The 19,492-nt window shown below is 27.2% G+C and overlaps 2 protein-coding genes across 2 annotated transcripts; one reads left to right on the top strand and one right to left on the bottom strand.

The window, feature by feature from the left end:
- Window positions 1–10,634: 10,634 nt before the first annotated feature.
- Window positions 10,635–17,299, bottom strand: LOC137814980 (ACD11 homolog protein-like). The gene is made up of 2 exons (XM_068617969.1): window positions 16,603–17,299; window positions 10,635–11,376 (listed from the first exon to the last, which is right to left on the bottom strand). Exons 1-2 carry the CDS (start codon window positions 17,151–17,153, stop codon window positions 11,295–11,297), a joined length of 633 nt encoding a protein of 210 aa, XP_068474070.1. The 5' UTR covers window positions 17,154–17,299; the 3' UTR covers window positions 10,635–11,294.
- LOC137814979 (expansin-A6-like) lies at window positions 10,784–12,150 on the top strand. The gene is made up of 3 exons (XM_068617967.1): window positions 10,784–10,931; window positions 11,025–11,343; window positions 11,620–12,150. The coding sequence occupies exons 1-3, from the start codon at window positions 10,784–10,786 to the stop codon at window positions 11,927–11,929; spliced, it is 777 nt and encodes a 258-aa protein (XP_068474068.1). The 3' UTR covers window positions 11,930–12,150.
- Window positions 17,300–19,492: the final 2,193 nt, after the last annotated feature.

The raw sequence follows: 19,492 nt of genomic DNA, 5'->3' as shown, positions 1-19,492 counted from the left end.
TTAATCAATTTTTTATTCATTTTATTTTTTATTTACAAAGTAGATTAAATCAACCTGAATAATTAATCAAATTTATTTCAAAACAAATGTACAAAGTTTCATTTTGAAAAAAACATTCACATATTATTTGGTTTAAAAATGACTCATCAGTACAACAAAATTATTAAATAAAAAATAATTTTAGAAATCAATAATAACTAATTACTATATTAATTAAATTAAATATTATTTTTTAAAAATTATATTAATATTTTTTTAATTTATAAGTTAGTTTTTAAATTAATATTTAATTAATTATTAATATTTTAACTACTAATTAGTTTAATTATAAATGATAATTAAAATCTTAATAGCTAATAATTAATTAAATATTAATTTAAAAATTACTTTAGATATCAATAACTTTTTTTTCATAACATAATATATAATTTAGTTAGTCACTAATTATTTTTTATCTGTTGAATTGTATTAATAATTTTTTAGTAGTAATAATAATGATAATAGTAATTAATAAAAGAAGAATCGCATTATTAATTTGTTCATACTACTCATTGAATTTGTAAATTACAAATTTAATACATAATTCTAATTATTAAAATTAATTTATTTAATTTAGTTAGATCTGATTAAACGAAAGCTAAGTCAATTTTATCTGGTTTAAATTTTTTAAATAATATAAATCCAGAAACACTTAATTTTAATCTTGAGAGACCTTTGATCTTTTTATTCTTTTTAATTGATGGACATATTTGAGTTATATTCTAAGTCTTCTTCTGAAAAGGTCTGAAGAATAAAATTTTGAATAATAACGCGTTGAATGCATGTGGTGATTCCAGATTCCAGATCGCACAGCAAACCCCTTGAAATTAACAAACAGAACCCAAAATAAAATATCTACCATAGGTAGAGATCACTCTTACGTTTCCTTCTCTTCATATTAAATTAACACCTAAATACTCTATATCAAACTATATATATATATATATACATATATATATATATATATATATTTATACACACATTAAACAGGGTCAATTTCAGTTGCTGGCTACCTTCTGAGGTCTTTCGTTGCCAATTTGAGCTTGACTGGACTCTACAATTCAATGTTAAAGCAAGAATGAATATGTATTTGTCAAACGGTTTCAGATAAATCAAATTTTTAATAAGTAAAATCTATGACAAATTGAATCATTAAGATGATATTTTATCGTATATAAATGAGTCTAAATTTTAATTTTATAAGATTGAATTAGGTTTAAAGTTAAATTCTTAATATGGTATCAGAGTCATTTTAAATTTATCATAATTAAGTGAACTTATCATACCACCTATTATTGAAACCACCGTACACACTATATATTTCCACTTCTTAATAACATAATCCAATCATTATTATTCAGCTACCACTTAATTTTCAAGGCTTTTCATACCGTATTGCCAAACAGTAAATGTCCTTCTTTCAATAATTAATAGAATTATAAGTATGAATTTGTGTTAAGGAAACAAAGTAGATGAAGCAAACTAAGGAGTTTCAAGATGATAAATAATGGCATTAACAAAAACCAATGGGACAAACTCAATCCAACCTTAAATTCAGTAACTAACCTCTTTATCAACATTTATTGGTGAGATGATTGCGAGTTACTTAACAATGGCTTTGAGGGTGTTCTTGTTTGAATAAAATATAGTTGGTGAAGGAGTTGGGTTCCTTGCACAACAAAAATGGAAGTTGGCTATGTTACTTTTTCCTAAAGTGGTAGCTGGAAGGTGAAGAAAGGAATATGGTGAAATTGAAACCTTTGTGAAGAAAGTTAATTAATTTGGTGGGTTGTAATTACGAGATGGCAGAGAATAATCCCAGTATAAATAAAGAAATATATAATAAGTTATCATATTAGATGCTACGATCAAGATTAGGATAGTATGTACAAAAAGTTTTGTCTGGGAAGCTTTTTTTATTTTTGGGCTTTGAAGCAAAGAACAAAAATGCAAACTACACATAGGGAAGCCATGTGACAAACTTGTTAGAGTTAGATTTATGACTTTGTACCCAATAATTGGGAGTCTACATTGCATTCTGATTTTTTTAATCTATCAGGAATAAAACTACGCGTTTCCACAACATGTAAGAAGGAACTACAAAGATGGGTTCTTAGATTAGAAAGGCATGAAAAGCTTGCACGTTGGAAAAGTGAAGTTGTGTGTGATGAGAGAATGGGAAGCAGTTTTTTGAAGTTTGAAATGGGTGTGATTTGATATAGCATAGCATATTTTGAGCATGTGATTACTTGTGAATACAGCATGTCTCCGTTTGCTACGCCAGCTATTTGTCCCCTCGATGCATAAAATCAAAACACTAACTGCTTAACGTCATTCACAAGTTTCTCTACGTATACTGATAGAAAAAACGGACTGGAATCAACACACATAGTTACGAATCAACTGCAAAAAATAGATAATACAGAATTTAACGTGATTTGATCGTCAACTATAACCTATATTCATATAAATAACTAGTAGATTTTCTTGTACATCAATTATAACTACAATAATTTCTTTAAATAAAAATTATAAAAAATACAATGATTAAGCCCATTTACTGAACATATGTTTAGTCAGTCTTTCAATAGTCTCATCCAATAGGTATTTGGTTGGTATATAAAAATGATAATGTGGAATGTGTAAAGTGAAAAACCATTCTTCAGACTTGCGTTGCTAAATTTGACTTCCAAACAGAAGAGTTACTTGAAAAATACTCATGCTTGTAATTGAATTTGGATCACTAACCGCACATCTATGCTTAAGCTTTAAATGAAAATCTGCATGCCTCACTGTATCTTCTTTCTATGATTGCATTTATCTTTTCCATTCCAACTCATCAAATCACTGGGAAAAAGTAGCAGAACATTTTATTTAACATTGTACCAGGCCTTTGTTCACTTAATAAAATATCTGTTGTCTACATAGGAAAACAAAAAATGGTTCTGTCATTTCAATGTTCAGTTCGGTCGTTACTATTAAAATGGGATGTTAACTTTCTTGTTGAATCGGTAATCTACCATGAAGAAAACAAAAAGAAGAGAAATGTGTTGAACTGAAATGTAAAAAAAAAACAAAACAAAAAACAGTGATTTAAGACTAGAAGTTTAAAAAGAAAAGCACCGAATGATTCACAAATATTACTCCGTAATTTTGTATCTATTATTTATATGCTATTTTTAAAAGTTTAAAAATCATATTAATTAATATTTATAATTATATCTTTATTTTCGTTTAATTTTTTCATTGATTTAATACAAAAGGAAAAAGATAAAATAAAAAGAATCATACTTTTTTAATTAGGCTCAAGAATTTTTGTATTACATTTTTTTATTTCTATGAAGGAATATAAAAAGACAATGTAAGGGAATGGATATAATGAAATTATTGAAAACAATAATATACAAACCACACTGGCACTAACTTTTTTTTCTTTCAGTATAGGCCTTTATTATATTAAAAAATATTTTTAACCTTTTAAAAGAATTATTTTATTGATTAATTGATTTATTTATTTATTTACTAAACTTATTTTATACACCATTTAGCTAATAACCTTTTACTTCAATTACAATATATTAATTCAATACTTTTCTTAAATTGATCCAATTTTAATAACAGTGCATATAAAACTAAAATTAATTTATAATAGTATTATTTACTAAAATTAATTAATGTGATATTTTTTATTGTATTAAAATATTAGTCAAATGTTTAAATTATTAAATTATTTTTTTATGTAAAAAAATAGAAAGAATAAATATAAAAAAATTGAGAAATATAAAATCCATAAAGGTGACAGAAATATGAAGTAGGTGAGAAGAATAATTATTATTTGTTGAGGGAAAAGAAGGATTGGTTGACTATGATCACGTATTGGTTCCTAACTGGGCATCACCAGCTTTTTCTGCATGTGCAATCAATTTATGATATTATAAATGATGTTTTCCAAAAATGATACATTAAATTATCACATTAATGAAATTATAGAAGCTTTATAATTTGCTGTCCTCGTACTAGCTATGCCTCTTTAATTAATTGAATTCATTTTGAAAAAAAAAACATTAATTTTCCTATATTATTAAAATAGGTTAATTTTGAATTCTAATATTATTCAATTAAAAATAATAAGTATTAAAATTTTCCTTTTCCTTTTTTCTATTTTTTAATAAGTAATAAATATTGAAATAATGATTTTATCCATCTTTTTAAGAACTTATGAGGTTCAGACACTCCTCTTAAATGGTGTGTCTGTATCGAACACATGTATCGACGAAGTGTTTAATTCAAAAAATATTTAATGAATTTCTGACGATTCTAACACAATTTTAATAAAGAAAAATACATTAATTTTCTATAAATTTAAACTTATTATATAAATATTTATTATGATTATAAAAATAAAAGTAAATCATTTTGAATCAGTCATTAAAAATATTTTTCTGCTAAAAAACTGAAACATACTTAAATACAATCTTTATTGTCAATTTATATATTTCATAATTATATAATATATAAATTCATATATCGTGTCTTATATTTTAAAAATCATATGTATTTCCATATTCGTATCAACATCACTATCAATTTAGATAGTTCAAAACAACAATAATAAAGATTTATGGTGAAAACATAATTCTTAATAAAAATATTTTAATATTATCCGTATTTAAAAAAAGAGAAAAAAAATAACGAAGCTTAAAAGAAATTAATTTTTTATTAAAAAAATATCAACAATAGTAAATTCTTTTATGATAAAGAAAAAAGATATATTCAGAACGAAACATAGATGATGATGATTTAAATTTTTAATAAACAAAAAAACTATATTAGTTAATTTTAAACTTATATATGTATTTAAGAAAAACATTGCGAATCTCAGGGCCCACCTTATCCCTTTTTGTGTCAATCCATAAAGAGGTTTAGAGAAGAAGGTTCAACAATAATATGAGGTTTAAATAACAACTTATGGGTGCGAATAGATGGCTTGTTCAACAATCTCATGGTTGCTCTTTTGGGCCTCTAATCAATCCAATTCAAACTTTTCTGAATCTATTGTTTTCTTTTTTCTTTTTCTTATTTTTGTGAATAAAAATCTTTTAGACAGAGATTGTCGCATATAAAACTCTAGCTTTATTTTATTTTTATTAATATAAATTTTTTATGTCGTAATAAATTTTACTTAGACTTGTTTTATTAGTAGTTAGAATACATCAAATTTACAATTTCTTATTTTTTATTCAAATATTTTGGATTGTAGGATTATTTTATATAACAAAATATTTCACGAAAGGCTTAAAAGTAATAAGTTGATTGAAATAGGATGAGTATGGTTGGACAAGCGACTAAAATTTCAATGAAGGAGAAAATTAGAATTTATTCAAACGAAATATTATAATTTGAACCATATTAAATTTTCATAATAAATTACCCATAATAAGCGTGTTATATTAATATTAAAATGAATTAAGAATCACTAATGCTTTAACCACCAGTGGTTGTTGAGTAATGTGATCGATTAACATGTCATGCTTAAATTGCTAATGATATACCTTCAAAATAAATAAGTACGAGTTCTAGCGTTCAACATTCCGTAGCTTCAAAGATTTGTTCGTCAACAAATAATAATTTAAAATTGGTAATGACCATATTAGTATAATAATCATAGTCACTAATCCCTTTTCAGTTCAAAGGTGGATTAATTAGTCTTGCAAATTTACCATTATATCTTCTACAAACATACAGTAACTTAGGATAAGTTTTTGTTTTGTTATTTGTCGCAATCAACGAGAATGATGCTGAGGTACTTACTAGATCTCACAACCAGCTGTTTTTTTTTAAGAAATAAAGTTTAATCATTTGAAGGTTCTGCCATCCCATCTCCAAATCAAATCAATATTCTATTTAAAACAATACTAAGAAAAGGAAGGACAGATTCATTCAGATACGAAAGACCCCACAGGACCAACTATTATTTTTCATCAACTTAGAGAACATCACTAATAAATTTTGATAATTAATTTATTAAATAGACTTGATGATGGATATTTGAATGTCTTGAAATTTTATAGTTTTTAGAAAATTGTGAAGTTCAACTTAAAAAAGTTAAAAATTGTTTTTTCAAGTTATCTTGAAAAAGTAACAAAGAGTAATTATACATTATCTATTTATAATGAAGCATTTCTCTCTTTCATATAAAACAAACTTGTGAGAAAGAGAAATGTAAACAAGAGAAAAGAATAACATAGAGAGTAGATGAGAGAAAGATATCTATCACAGTGTGAGATTAGAATATATATAGGAAGATGCTAGAGAGACTTTGTATTTCATCCTTATTGGATGAAATTAGGTATTATCCTCGTAGAGTGAGACAAACAAATGTTATAATTTTACTTTCATAATGAAGACATTTTCTGAAATAGGTCTCGTGAGTTTTACTTCTCAAGTTCATGAGGTTTTCCATGCTAAAAATTATCGGTGTCATTATTCTATTTTGCTCTATTTGTTTTGTCCGCTTATTGCTTCCATGAGTGCTCATTTTGTATCTACACAAAAAAAAAAGAATTAATTTTGATTTTCCAACATATATTTGAGATTAGTGACCATCATGGTAGAAAAATAAATTATCAATTTAAGGATGTCACTATCATAATTAGTTTAGGTTTTGTTAGGTCTGAAATAAGAAAAAAATATTGGAAATCTATTTGGTTTTACACAGTGGAAGTTGAGATATTAAGGATTATCGGTTAAACAATTGATTTCTTCTCTTTAGTCGTGTTTCACTTTGTCCTTTTTTTTCCTAACTCTCAAGCTTTGGCTCTAGATCGGGTTATAACAATGACGTACTTTTGTTTTAATTGTTATGCTTATTTACATTACATTATAATGAGTCCTTTTACTGTTAAACCTAACTTAAAGTATGTATGCTATAATTAATCCTCATATTACCTAATTATCAAGGTGTATTAACTAATCATGATATCTTACGTGATTAAGTTAGTACTAACTATTAACACGTCCTAAATTATTTAATCATTAACGTCCTCGATCATTCTACCCTTAGATGTATAGAGAATAACTAACAACTTATGTTTTTATTTTTACTAGAACCTCTTCAAGTAAGTATTTCAACTTAGGAGACATGTCATGGTAAAGATTGAAATGTTCTAATATTGTTTTTAAAGATTAACCAACTTTTCAATAACAACATATATGAACAAGTAGGGTATACTAAATCATATTAAACATTATTGCCAATCTTCTAAAGTGCAAATGTGATGCACTCCTTATCATTGTTTATGATGATACTTCTTTTTATAGCATTTTTATAATAACTAGTTAACTTATAAATTTGATTCCAAAAAGATATATATATGCTTCTATTTTTATTTACTTTCTTCCATTTTTTTTTCTCTTGTGATGTCTAAACACATAAGACATGATTGAAGTATATTCTGAGTGTGGAACAGATCATTGCTCTTTTAAGAAGTTTCATTCCCATGTCTTCAATTTCAAGCTCATTCAGATCATTAAACCTTCCTCCATGCATCTTCGATTTCCATAAATATACGCATGACTCCAATCTACTTTCATATCAAAATAAATAAATTCAAATCGAATAAGACCATGCTTGCTTCTGTACCCTGTTCCTAATTTACTTCAAATCATAGCTTTGGTAACTTTCTTGTACAGTCGACAGAATGTGTTTCAATCATTGTTCCTTTGCACCAGTTTGGTGTACCCTCCAACCGTAATACCTACTATCCATACAAAACTTCCCATCAAAGAAAACGTACACAAAAAATATATGAAAGAATCTTTAAAATAATTTTACTTTTAGATGCAATGTAGAAAATTTAATTCTTACTTAATCTTTTGTTATGGCATGTGATTAATTTTTTACCAATCAAATGTTTATAAATATCTTAAAAATAATTATTTAGGAAAAAACAACGTAAAATTTTTTGACAATGTATTCAAAGTTAAAGATAATAAATACTAAACACTAAAAAATTATTAAATAAAAAAATAATAATTTATTACACTAGTTAAGCTAGATATTATTTTAAAAGTTAAAATATTATTGATATTTAAAGAAGTTTCTATTATTAAGAAAATTAGTTAGATATTAATTTATAATTTTTTTTATTAATAATATAAACTACTTTAAATATCAATAAATTTTTAAGTTTATAAAATAATATCTAACTTAATTAATATAGTTATTAATTATCTTTTATCTCTGATCTTAATTTTTTATTTAATGATTTTCTTATAGTAAAATAAATAAAATATAGTAAAAAAATATTTAAAATAAATACAATACATAAAAGTAAATATGTAAAAGAAAACAATTGAACATAAATTATTAGAATAAATTATTTAAAACATTGTAATGACATGGTGATTGTGTTCATAGTAGCTTAAGATTTAAAAAAAAATCTAATTATCTATAATTTTTAATAATATAGTTTTGATTTTGGATCTCCAATCTCAATAATGATATTCATTTCTCAAAATCTCCAATCTTTAGCACACCTTGAGTTATAAACATCTAAACTCAAACCGTTTTAATTTACATATTAATTTAAAGTGACCATAGTTGAGGTCATAACTTTTACTGGGAAGAATTATCAAGTACTGAAATAATGTCCATGATTCTGAGGTAGGTAGTGCCTTAATTAGTATCATCTCTTTGTTCATCATATCACAAATTTTGTTGATTTGGTTCAAAATATGATTGTTAAATCTAATATATATGCATGCCTTAATCAAGTCATTCGAGTGTTACTTATGGAGTAGTATGTGATATGCCAAGTCACTCAAGTGTTACTCATGGAGTAGTTATGATATACATAGTTAGTTTATAAGTTTTTCAATTTTATTCTAATATATAATTCAAAAATAAATTTATTTGAATTTTAAATATAAATTAACTTCAAATTTTTAAAAACTATTAATTTAAATTCTTAGAAAATTAAATAAATACAATATATAATAGTTCATTCTTAATTTTAGAGTTTCAAATAAAACACAATAAATGGGTATCTATTTATTAATATAACTTATACATTTCAAGTAGTCTTTTATCTTTTATATGTGCTTCCAATTATTATATAATTAATTATTTTTAATTTTGTAGCACGTTTAAATAAAAATAACTTAGTTTTTTTTTATCCATAATAGATTTAATATATAGATTTGGAACATTTAAGGGATACAACTTTTATAAAAAAAGAGTTAGTTACGTGTTGTAGCTTCCAAAAATAATTTAGTATTTTAAAATTAATTATTTAAAAAAAATTGTGTTATAAAAGAATGGTGTGTCCAAGACATGAATGATTCATATTTTGTCCTGTAACATAGTAGAACAAAAATAATAATAATTATCTTATCTAATGTCTAAGTTTTTCACGCACGGAAAAATATGTCTAATAAAAAATGTTGCACAGTCTTACTATATGTAAAATGATATATATGAATCACTTTTACCTATAAATTTTTTTATTAACACTTTTTATATTCCTTTTATATTCACCTATTATACGTTTATGATTTTTTTATTTCTTTTGCATTAGGTGTAAAATTAATTAAAATTATTTTTTATATTCGTATCCGTATCTTATTTGAAAAGTTAGATTTTCCTATACATACTTATTATGTTTATTGAATATGAATATTCCGATCAAAATTACGTAAAGTGCATGATTATTTGACATCATTAATTATGGATCATCCTAAAATAGAACTAACAAATAACTTATGTTAATATTTATCGTAAACTTTTATATAAATATACATAGGTCATATTAAATTTGATAGGAATTTCAATATAAGTTCTGTAAAAAAAAAAAACCAATTACAATTCTCAATTATAATTAAATTAACAATTTCTTTAAATGAGACATTCGGTAACTGAAAACATATTTTTAAATAGTTGATTACTAACTATAAATCAGTAGTCTAACAATCTTCCCTTTTTGTTTTATTTTATTTTATTTTATTTTTTAATAATGTATGACATGTTTGTATAAATTTAGAAATTTAGTTTTTATTATAAAACACACATCTGAATATAAATATACGATTTAAATGCATATAAGCACATATAACATATCTGATAATTCAAAATCAATTCTATGTGGCAGCTTAAAACAATATATACTGCACTATTCACTGCAAATGTAAAACTGCGTGTGGTTTCCAAATTCTGAACACAGAAATGGTTGCTTCATAGCACAACTTCCAAATGAAGCAAAGGGATTTTATGTCAGCCTTCTGCTCATTCAAATTCCTTTCTCTCATTCATTGTAACACCAACCCTTCCACGCTTTTTCTTGCATCATATGAATGCAACTTAATATATTAACAATCACCATGAAACATGCATAAAAAACAACATAGTATTATCATCTTGTAAACACATTCTCCTTTTCTTTCACCTATTGACATCATTGCTTTTATATTAGATTTCACGTCCATTAAATATACGTATACTTTATAGTATATACTTCAAGGTGTAAACTTAATTTTTAGAACTGGTTTTATAAAGTTGATTTAATTTTAAAGTTTTTTTAATATGATGTAATAAGATGAAACTAAAAATCTCTTGGTGGCTCTCTATAATAAGATTGAAGCTTTAGCCACTCTCCCTCCATAATAAATACATGCCAACCCTTCCTCCATTTCCTCATCACCAAAACAAAACCCTACTCAACACTTTCATTGCACCAGTAAAAATACAATGCCGATGCTGAACATCTTTGCCATTGTCTCCCTCTTGCCCTTTCTCACTCCCTCCCAAGCAAAAATTCCCGGCGCCTTTTCCGGTGGCCCATGGCAAACCGCTCATGCCACTTTCTACGGTGGCAGCGACGCCTCAGGCACTATGGGTACGTAAATCATCTACATATACTCTAACAGCATGAAGAGTGTTATAGATATAACAGTGAGAAAAATAAAATATAAGATGTGATGTTTTGTAGGAGGGGCATGTGGGTATGGGAACCTATACTCCCAAGGGTATGGTGTCAATACTGCGGCACTCAGCACTGCTCTGTTCAACAATGGCTTCAGTTGTGGAGCGTGTTTCCAAATTAAATGCACCCATGACCCAAAATGGTGTCTTCCCGGTAACCCTTCAATCTTCGTCACCGCCACAAACTTCTGCCCTCCTAACTACGCTCTCCCCAGCGACAATGGCGGCTGGTGCAACCCTCCCAGACCGCACTTCGACCTCGCCATGCCCATGTTCCTTAAAATCGCACAATATCGTGCCGGCATCGTCCCTGTCTCTTACCGCCGGTACTACTTCCAACAACCTCGTTTGCTTCTTTCCTGGAATCATAAAACAGAGTTTAACTAATGTACTCTACTCCTTAAAATGGTAGAAAATAGTAACAATTATGGGAATAAAACCCCACAACACGCTCACGTGAATATTAAAGAGAAACAGTAATTTGAGTTAATTATACATGTCTAGAATGAATTATGGTTAAATGGTTGGAATTATATTAATGTATGAAAGAATGAATAAATAATATGTGCATTGTGTGAATGATTGGGTGTGGTGGGATGCAGGGTGGGTTGCAGGAAAGAAGGAGGGATGAGGTTCACGATGAACGGATTCCGTTACTTCAACTTGATCTTGATCACCAACGTGGGAGGTGCAGGGGATATCGTGAGGGCGAGCTTGAAAGGGTCGAGGAGCGGGTGGATGAGCATGAGCCGCAACTGGGGGCAGAACTGGCAGTCAAACACGGTTCTGGTTGGTCAGTCACTCTCCTTCAGGGTGACAGGCAGTGACCGACGCAGCTCCACCTCTTGGAACATTGTCCCATCTAATTGGCAATTCGGCCAAACCTTCTTGGGCAAGAATTTCAGAATCTAGTTCTTCCTACATATTATACCGTGTTTGGATCCTTTATGTTTTGTTTTACCATTTTTCTTTTTGGTTGCTTATTTACACTACACTACAATTATCCTTGGAATGTGGATAAGGAGAAATGGTAGTGAAGGTTTACTTATTGCATATTTATGATTTTGGGATTTACTTATACCTTTTTGTATTATTATTATCATATTTATTTATACTCAGTATTAATATCCAAATTCATTATATGACACAATAAAAATATCTTTTTATTTTTAAATAAGAGGGGTGAACATGAGAATTCATTCCAGATTTAGTAAGAAGATTTTGGATCCAATAATGGAAAGCCCACTGATGGGTTATGACTGGGGCTCAAACTTTTAGAGGATGCTCATTGAAGTCTTTGAAAGAAGATTGGCGATTGCGATTTTGTTTGTTTATATTTTTTATTTGTTTTTTAAAACTACAAAATCCAGAAATAAAAGTTAGCGAGGGTGAAAAATGATATACAAGACTCAAAAAAATAGGAAACACTTGATATAACATTTTTCTTATCAATCTTATTAGACACGTTCAAAATACAATTATCCTCTCACACTAATGTTACTTAAAAATACGAAGTTATATTTTATTTAGAGATATTTAAAAAAATTAAAATAGACTTTATTATTACTATATGCGGTTGAAAGAAAGAATTTGACAATTGAAACAGAGTTCGTCTATCTCGCAAGCCCAGAGAGTATTATGCCCTCCTCCACAGTCTTCTATAACTATGATCTCCCTCAACAACTTCATCTCAGTCTAAGAATATGATGGGAATCAGGGTTTTCTTAAAAAAAATGGCTAAACTAGAAACAGTGTTATTAGAACTACCCTCCTCTGCCCAATAATACAATGTAAAATACCTTTAAACACCACACAAATGCTAATTCAAGATATGTAGTTAGCCAATTTTCCACAACATAACCTAATCTTCTATCTTTTTTCGAGATTCAGACTAACATCTTTCCAATACTAAATAATCTTTCAAATCTACAGGTGAAGTAGCAACTCTATAAAACAACAGAAACCTGGGCAGAGGCACTCAAGTAGCATATTAGGTATAGTAATCTAATAGAATACTAATATACGATAACTAGAAGGTTAAAAGCTATATCTAGTTTGAATCTCTTCCAAAGCAATTCATAAGTTGCACCCATTCACTGTGCACTTCATTCCCTTTTTTCCTAGTTCATATAAAGATTTCAAAATAAGATTTTCTTTTATTATCAGACTTGTACCAAGACTTAGTTTAGTTTCTAATACACAGTGACAATAATCAACTTAATTGAAATATTTAGGCTTAACCTCAATCTTGAAAATTAGATATTATCATTGGCATATTTTCAAACATTTCTCTTACACAACTAGCTAGTTCAAACACATTAGAAAAAACTATATAAGATCTGGTATTTTCAGAAGAGCATGCTCACAAGAAACCAGATTGGAGTAAAAGACATGTACCACAGTTTCTTATAAAATAAAGTTCAATGTTTGATGAAGGAATTACGTTTAATATTGTGATACCATCTCTACGATTGTGTGCCGATGCCCAGAAGAAACACACTAACTCCTCCCTAAGAACAGTTCCTTAAGCCATTAAGCAAAAGAGAGAGACGAGACAACAAGAAAACAAAATGACGCGCAGAACAAAAACTCTGCAAAAAAGTTACAAGATTGAATATAAAAGTACAAAAAATTAAAAATTACAAAAGAACAAGGCTCATATCAAGTGTAAATTAGGAAAACTGTCATTGAAGGAAAAACCCAATTCAATTTTAAGATGAGATACCAAAGCCGAAACCTTTGAACCAAAGGAGATGGCGGCACCTTCTTCAACAATGAAATTAGGGTTTTCCTTCTCAAGCCTCTCTCTTTATAATCACAGCCCCGATTAGACTTCAGCAGAAGAGCTGCACCCTAACAGAGTTGCCTGTCGAAGTTACAAGTATATATATAGCACCAATGTTTTTTTAGGGTTCACTCTCCATGAGTTTTTTGTTTTTGTTTATTGTTATTAGATTTTTTAAATACTTTTTATTATAATTTTCTCACAATGTACTTATTTTACTTATAATTTTTAAATTTAAAGATATTATATATTTTTCAATCATTCTTTTAATTAACAAATAAGTATAATTAAGTATGAGAAATATAGTAACAAGTAAAAAAAAACTAAAAATGATATAATGAATAACTAACTTAAAATTGTATTATAAAAATAGATTTTAATTTATTAGAAGTAGTATTTCAAGTTTATAAAAAATGTTTTATTTTACATGAACAAAATAATAATAATAAATAAAATATATTATAATTACAATTTAGAAAAAATTCTATTAAATTAGAATTTAATTTAAGGTTTATGATAAATAATGTGTATTATGGTATACTGCTATTTTAATAATTAATCTTTTTAAAAGTATTGAATTCAAGTTATAAATAAACATATGAAAATGATAAACTAAATGGAGTTTAATTTAAAAAGAAAATGTTGTTTGATAATTAATGATAGTAGAAAAAGGGATTCAGTATACAATAGTTCTTTTAAAGTAATAACTATTTATTAAAAAATATCATTTTGTTGTCATCATTTTTCATTTTGATATATAAGGTAATAAGGGGCAATTTTTTTTCAAAAGATATTTCTAAATTAAAAGCAACCTAATAATCAAACAGTTTTTTTTCTTATTTTATATAATTTTACAATAATTCCTGCCTTCACCTTTATACAAAACACATCTTTTTCGGTCACAACTCTATTATTCTTCTCTAACGACAGAGTTTGAAATAGTAATTTCATCATTTGATCGTGTAGCATAGGATTGACAAGAAAATAAACCTTTTAAAAAAAAATTAAATAGCCCTAAATGAAACGTGACTTCACATTTTTAAATAACCTTACCTTCACACTCCATACTTACCTCACTTTCAGTTGCAACACTTTCATTATTTTTTAACTGCATATGAAAGAGCAGTTTCATCATTTGTATGAGAGAGTTGATGAGAAGATTCGTTGTATTCAATTTCCCCAATGCGAAGATAATTTTATTTTTAGTTTTGTACTCTATTTTTTGGATCTTACTATATTTTTTTGGGTTTTGTGACTTCCAAAAAAATGAAAAAAAAAGCAAACAAAAACAGAGCCGTCACTAGTAAAGACACCATACATTCTCATGCACCTCCATATAAATTGTGAAAAGTCAATTTTTTTTTTAAAATTTAAATAGCCCTAAATAAAGTATAACTTCACATTTTTAAATAATTTCAGTTACACCTCATACCTCATACCTCCTTTCCCTTCCACTTATATAACTCCCTTTCAGCCACCAATCATAATATTTAATAGAACAATTCCATCATTTATATATCAGTTTACACAATTCGATGTTTTAATTTGAAAGCACAAATTGAATCCGACACTATATACTAAATTTCACTATTCGATATGTAAATTTAAAACACGAACGTAAACTATGAAAAAAAAAATGCACACAATTTGTATTATCTTATATATTATATTCAATTCAATACTTTTTTTTTGAAAAATTGGTATAGTTTACACTGTTTTTGCTGATTGTATCATTCATAAACAATATTAGGCATTCACACTTTTTTATACTCTAATAAACATAAATTACATAAATATAAAATTAAAATATAAATACTTTTTTTCACTGTTCAGGTAATTCGTGATTTTCTATTATGAATGAAAATACATACCCTTTTTTGAACTAAAATAATTTATTTATTTTCACATGATATTTGTTTTTTTTAAATAAATATTCTAAAAAATCATATTCGTTGAACCTTTAATCAAAGGTATCTCTTAGAACAACTGTTATAGGTATCTAAACAAATCCTATATTTAAATCCGATATCGCAAAATATTTTGTTTTTAAGTTTTTTTTTATAATTTTTTTGAATTATGATGACCACTTCTTTATTTTCAAAGTTTTTCAAAATTACTATTAAAATATTAATAATTTTTTATTATAAAATTTAAATTATCTTGATAAAATTGTATGAAGTTTACATATACAATTTTAGAACTAATATTTATATACATTTCCAATAGTTCTAAAGTTATATACAAATGTATAAATTCAAAATTAATATTTATATACATTTTTAGCTATTCTAAAATGGTATGCACAATATCAAAACTAATTTTTACATGCAATTTTAATTGAACTATTTTTTATATACACTTTTAATAATTTAATTTTAGAACTTAAAAGTGCGATAATTCCAGAAACTGTACATATAATTTTAAAACTATCCAAAATACATGTTAACATTAATTCTGAGAGTTTACTTACACATCTTTAGAATTAGAATTATTAAAAGTGTATCTAAATTTGAAACTATTAAAAATCCTATAGACATTCATTTTAAAACTGGAATAAATTAATCTTCTCACTAAAGGACAAAAAGCTGAGTAAAACTAACATAATTACATCATCATCATCATCATGTGTGTATATACAAGTGAGCCAAACACAAACACAAATGCCATTTAACTTATAACTTATTATATTTTGTCTTTCTTTTTCCTTTTGATAAACTAAACTCACCAATCCAACGTGATGTTTCGAGAAAGATAGAGTTTATCAATGTATTCTATAATGGGATGTGAGGCAGCAATGTACCTTTTCATCTTCTTCTCTGCGGATTGCTCTGTTTCATTCAGCTTCATCAAAAGTTGTTCTCTGCTTGGAAGTGTATACATCCCTGCGTACACGGCTGTTCGAACCGCCCAGGTGTGATAGGGAGCACAAACCTGTCCATAAGCCGTTGAAGCGACTTCTTTCAGAGAAGTATCGTCGCTGGATAGAAGCTGTTCGAATATAGCTCTCACAAGATCCAGACCCTGCCGAACCCTACGCAGATTACGTGAACAGCTTCCAGATGTTTTAACGGTATCACTGGCAACATCAAGCACGAGGATATCCTCTAGCGTCGGACATGTCTTTGATGCTTCCACGAGACCTTGTAGCTTCGCCATGTATTCCAATTCGGCGAATTTAAAAGCCAGGCCTAGACACCGGAAGAGAACGGAGACCAGAGAGGCGGCTTCGCAGAACGTGTCGAGACGAATGTGGTGCACCTCCTTCTTCCTCCACTTAGACAATTCCTCAAACGCCTCTGCTATGGCCGTTAGAGGTTGCTCTATATCCTCGCCCTCTTCCATCTCGGGCATCCTATTCTTCCTTCTACAGATTTCTCGATTCTTCAATCTGAATGTGTTATTATTGAAACGTCAAAAAGGAATTGAAATTGGAATTCGCAATGGTAAAAGCCAAAAAGCGCCTGTTTAGGCGGTCGGTGAAGATTGGCTACAAATGCGGCCTGCCACAGCTTCAAAATTCCCTCAAACTTCTGAAAGAAAATACCTACACAGCTGCTAGTTTAGGTATACAATCAAAATATAATTTTAGAAAATTCTTTATTATAAACTACCGGCAACACATTATCATTATTATATTTATATTTTTTATAAAAAAAAGAAGTAGTAAAAACATAAGAAAACAACTAAATCAAATTATAAGAAGAGATAATAACTAAATCAAATGATAAGAAGAGATAACAACTAAATCAAATAATAAGAAGAGATACAAATTATAATTTTTTTAATAGAGATTAAAGATGTTTGCATTGAATTATAATTTAAAAATAAAACTTAAAATGTTTGCATTCATACTATGAGTTGGACTTTAAGCTTAACTCAACCCCATAAAACAAACTCATGGGGTTGAGGTTTGCACCACTTATATACAATGAAAATACTTTAATCTCTACTCGATGTGGAATTTCTAACACACACCCATCACGCTGAACATAACAACTCGTGCGTGGGATAACATTATGGGTGGTCCAATAACGGTCCGATAGCAAGTGACATAATAAGTCCAACAACATTAGTTATGATAGGCTTTAAATAACTCTGATACCATATTACGAAGTGAACTTTAAGCCTAACTCAACCTCATAAAACGCCGAGACTGCCAATCAGACTCTGATACCATTACAAAGTGGACTTTAAGCCTAACTCAATCCCATAAAAACTGGCTCATGGAATGAGATTTGCACCCATTTATATACAATGAAATATTCTCATCTATAGTAGATGTGATCTCCATACAATTGACAATATACAATTAAAATTTAAAACTATTAAAAATGATATAATAAATTGTAATTATTAAAATAAAAATAAAAATAAATTATATTTTAATGGTTTGTTGTAGCTGGTACCATTAAATGACTAAAGAAAATTGTTTTTTAATGAGTCATTATTTATATGATTATAAATCACAATTTAACTAATCTACTTACTCTTTAGAATGATAGAAAATAATAACAATTATAAGAGAATGAAAAAAGTTGACATGCATAGTCTCTCACACACAACTGGTTCTTTTAATTTACTGTAATGACAATACTTATGAAAACATATTAAAATTTTAAAAAATATTACATAAAAATATTATTTTTTAAAATAATTCTTAAACCATTTAATATTATTAGACTGAATCAAGAAGATTTGATTGTATATAAAAATAATAAAATAAAAATCTATTATCTCGTTCAAAATATTAAGATTCTTTGTTGAAATTTTTTTCATAAGAAAAATCACTCCCTTTCAAACGTGATATTTAGAAAAATCTAAAAGACTGTTTCACTTTTTTTTATAAAATAGGTTTTTTAAATACTAGGTTTATTTAAGTTTGACATTCCTGAAAAATTTGAATATTTATAATTAAATATTTATTAATTTTTTTAAGTACTGATTTTTTTATATATTTTTCTATCGATTTTTTTCATTACCTTAACTGTCTGACCTGTTTGTTATGGCATCCTCTCTATTTATCTGCTATTAAAAAAATGTTTGCAGTTGATATAAAATGAAGAGACTTTTATTGTTTTCATTACAAGGACGTGTTTGAAAGAAACAATCCCTTAGTCATAATAATGATGTGGAAGTGAACAAGGAGTATGATGATCCAACACATTTTTAATGAGAACAATAAAAATAATGTTTTTTATTAATTACATTTAACAAAAAAAACTACATAATAATTGAAAATATAAATTCTTTTGTTAGTTTATTTTAAAATTATGAATGAATTTTTTTAAAGTATAATCTTATGTATGTGAGATTGTATATATGATTTCTAATTATGAAAATAATATTATATTCATTGTCTTTTTAGGTCAGGAGGCAATCAACCTCTCTTGATTTAGAGCATGAAGAACTAGTTAGTAATTTTGAGCATTTACCAAAGAAATGTGAAGAATTTAAGGTAGGTGTTAATTATGCTTCCTAGTTTATAATAAAATATTTTACAATAATATATGTACTAATTTTGGCCTTTTCTTTCAGAGTATAAAGAAAGAACTTGAAGCCAAAATGATTAAGCTTAGAATGAAAAACACATCTACAAGCCACCATCAAACGTAAATAATTAGGGAAAAATATTACTTTTAATAACTAACAATTAGCTGGATCATGGTGAAGAGACAGTAAAATATATTTGC

The sequence above is a fragment of the Phaseolus vulgaris genome, chromosome 1 (genome assembly GCF_000499845.2).
Source record: "Phaseolus vulgaris cultivar G19833 chromosome 1, P. vulgaris v2.0, whole genome shotgun sequence".
NCBI classification, from domain to species: Eukaryota; Viridiplantae; Streptophyta; class Magnoliopsida; order Fabales; family Fabaceae; genus Phaseolus; species Phaseolus vulgaris.
Note: the sequence above shows the minus strand (reverse complement) of the source record. Positions and strands in the feature narration are given on the sequence as shown.

What these genes read in the sequence shown, in the direction of transcription:
- LOC137814980 (XM_068617969.1), bottom strand. Translation starts at nt 17,153, where the DNA reads ATGCCCGAGATGGAAGAGGGCGAGGATATAGAGCAACCTCTAACGGCC. An exon ending in GCAGAGAAGAAGATGAAAAG is followed by an intron (nt 11,377 to 16,602) that starts GTACATTGCTGC and finishes TTATGATTCCAG; the next exon opens with GAAAGAAGCAAACGAGGTTG.
- LOC137814979 (XM_068617967.1), top strand. Translation starts at nt 10,784, where the DNA reads ATGCCGATGCTGAACATCTTTGCCATTGTCTCCCTCTTGCCCTTTCTC. An exon ending in CGACGCCTCAGGCACTATGG is followed by an intron (nt 10,932 to 11,024) that starts GTACGTAAATCA and finishes GATGTTTTGTAG; the next exon opens with GAGGGGCATGTGGGTATGGG. An exon ending in GTCCCTGTCTCTTACCGCCG is followed by an intron (nt 11,344 to 11,619) that starts GTACTACTTCCA and finishes GGTGGGATGCAG; the next exon opens with GGTGGGTTGCAGGAAAGAAG.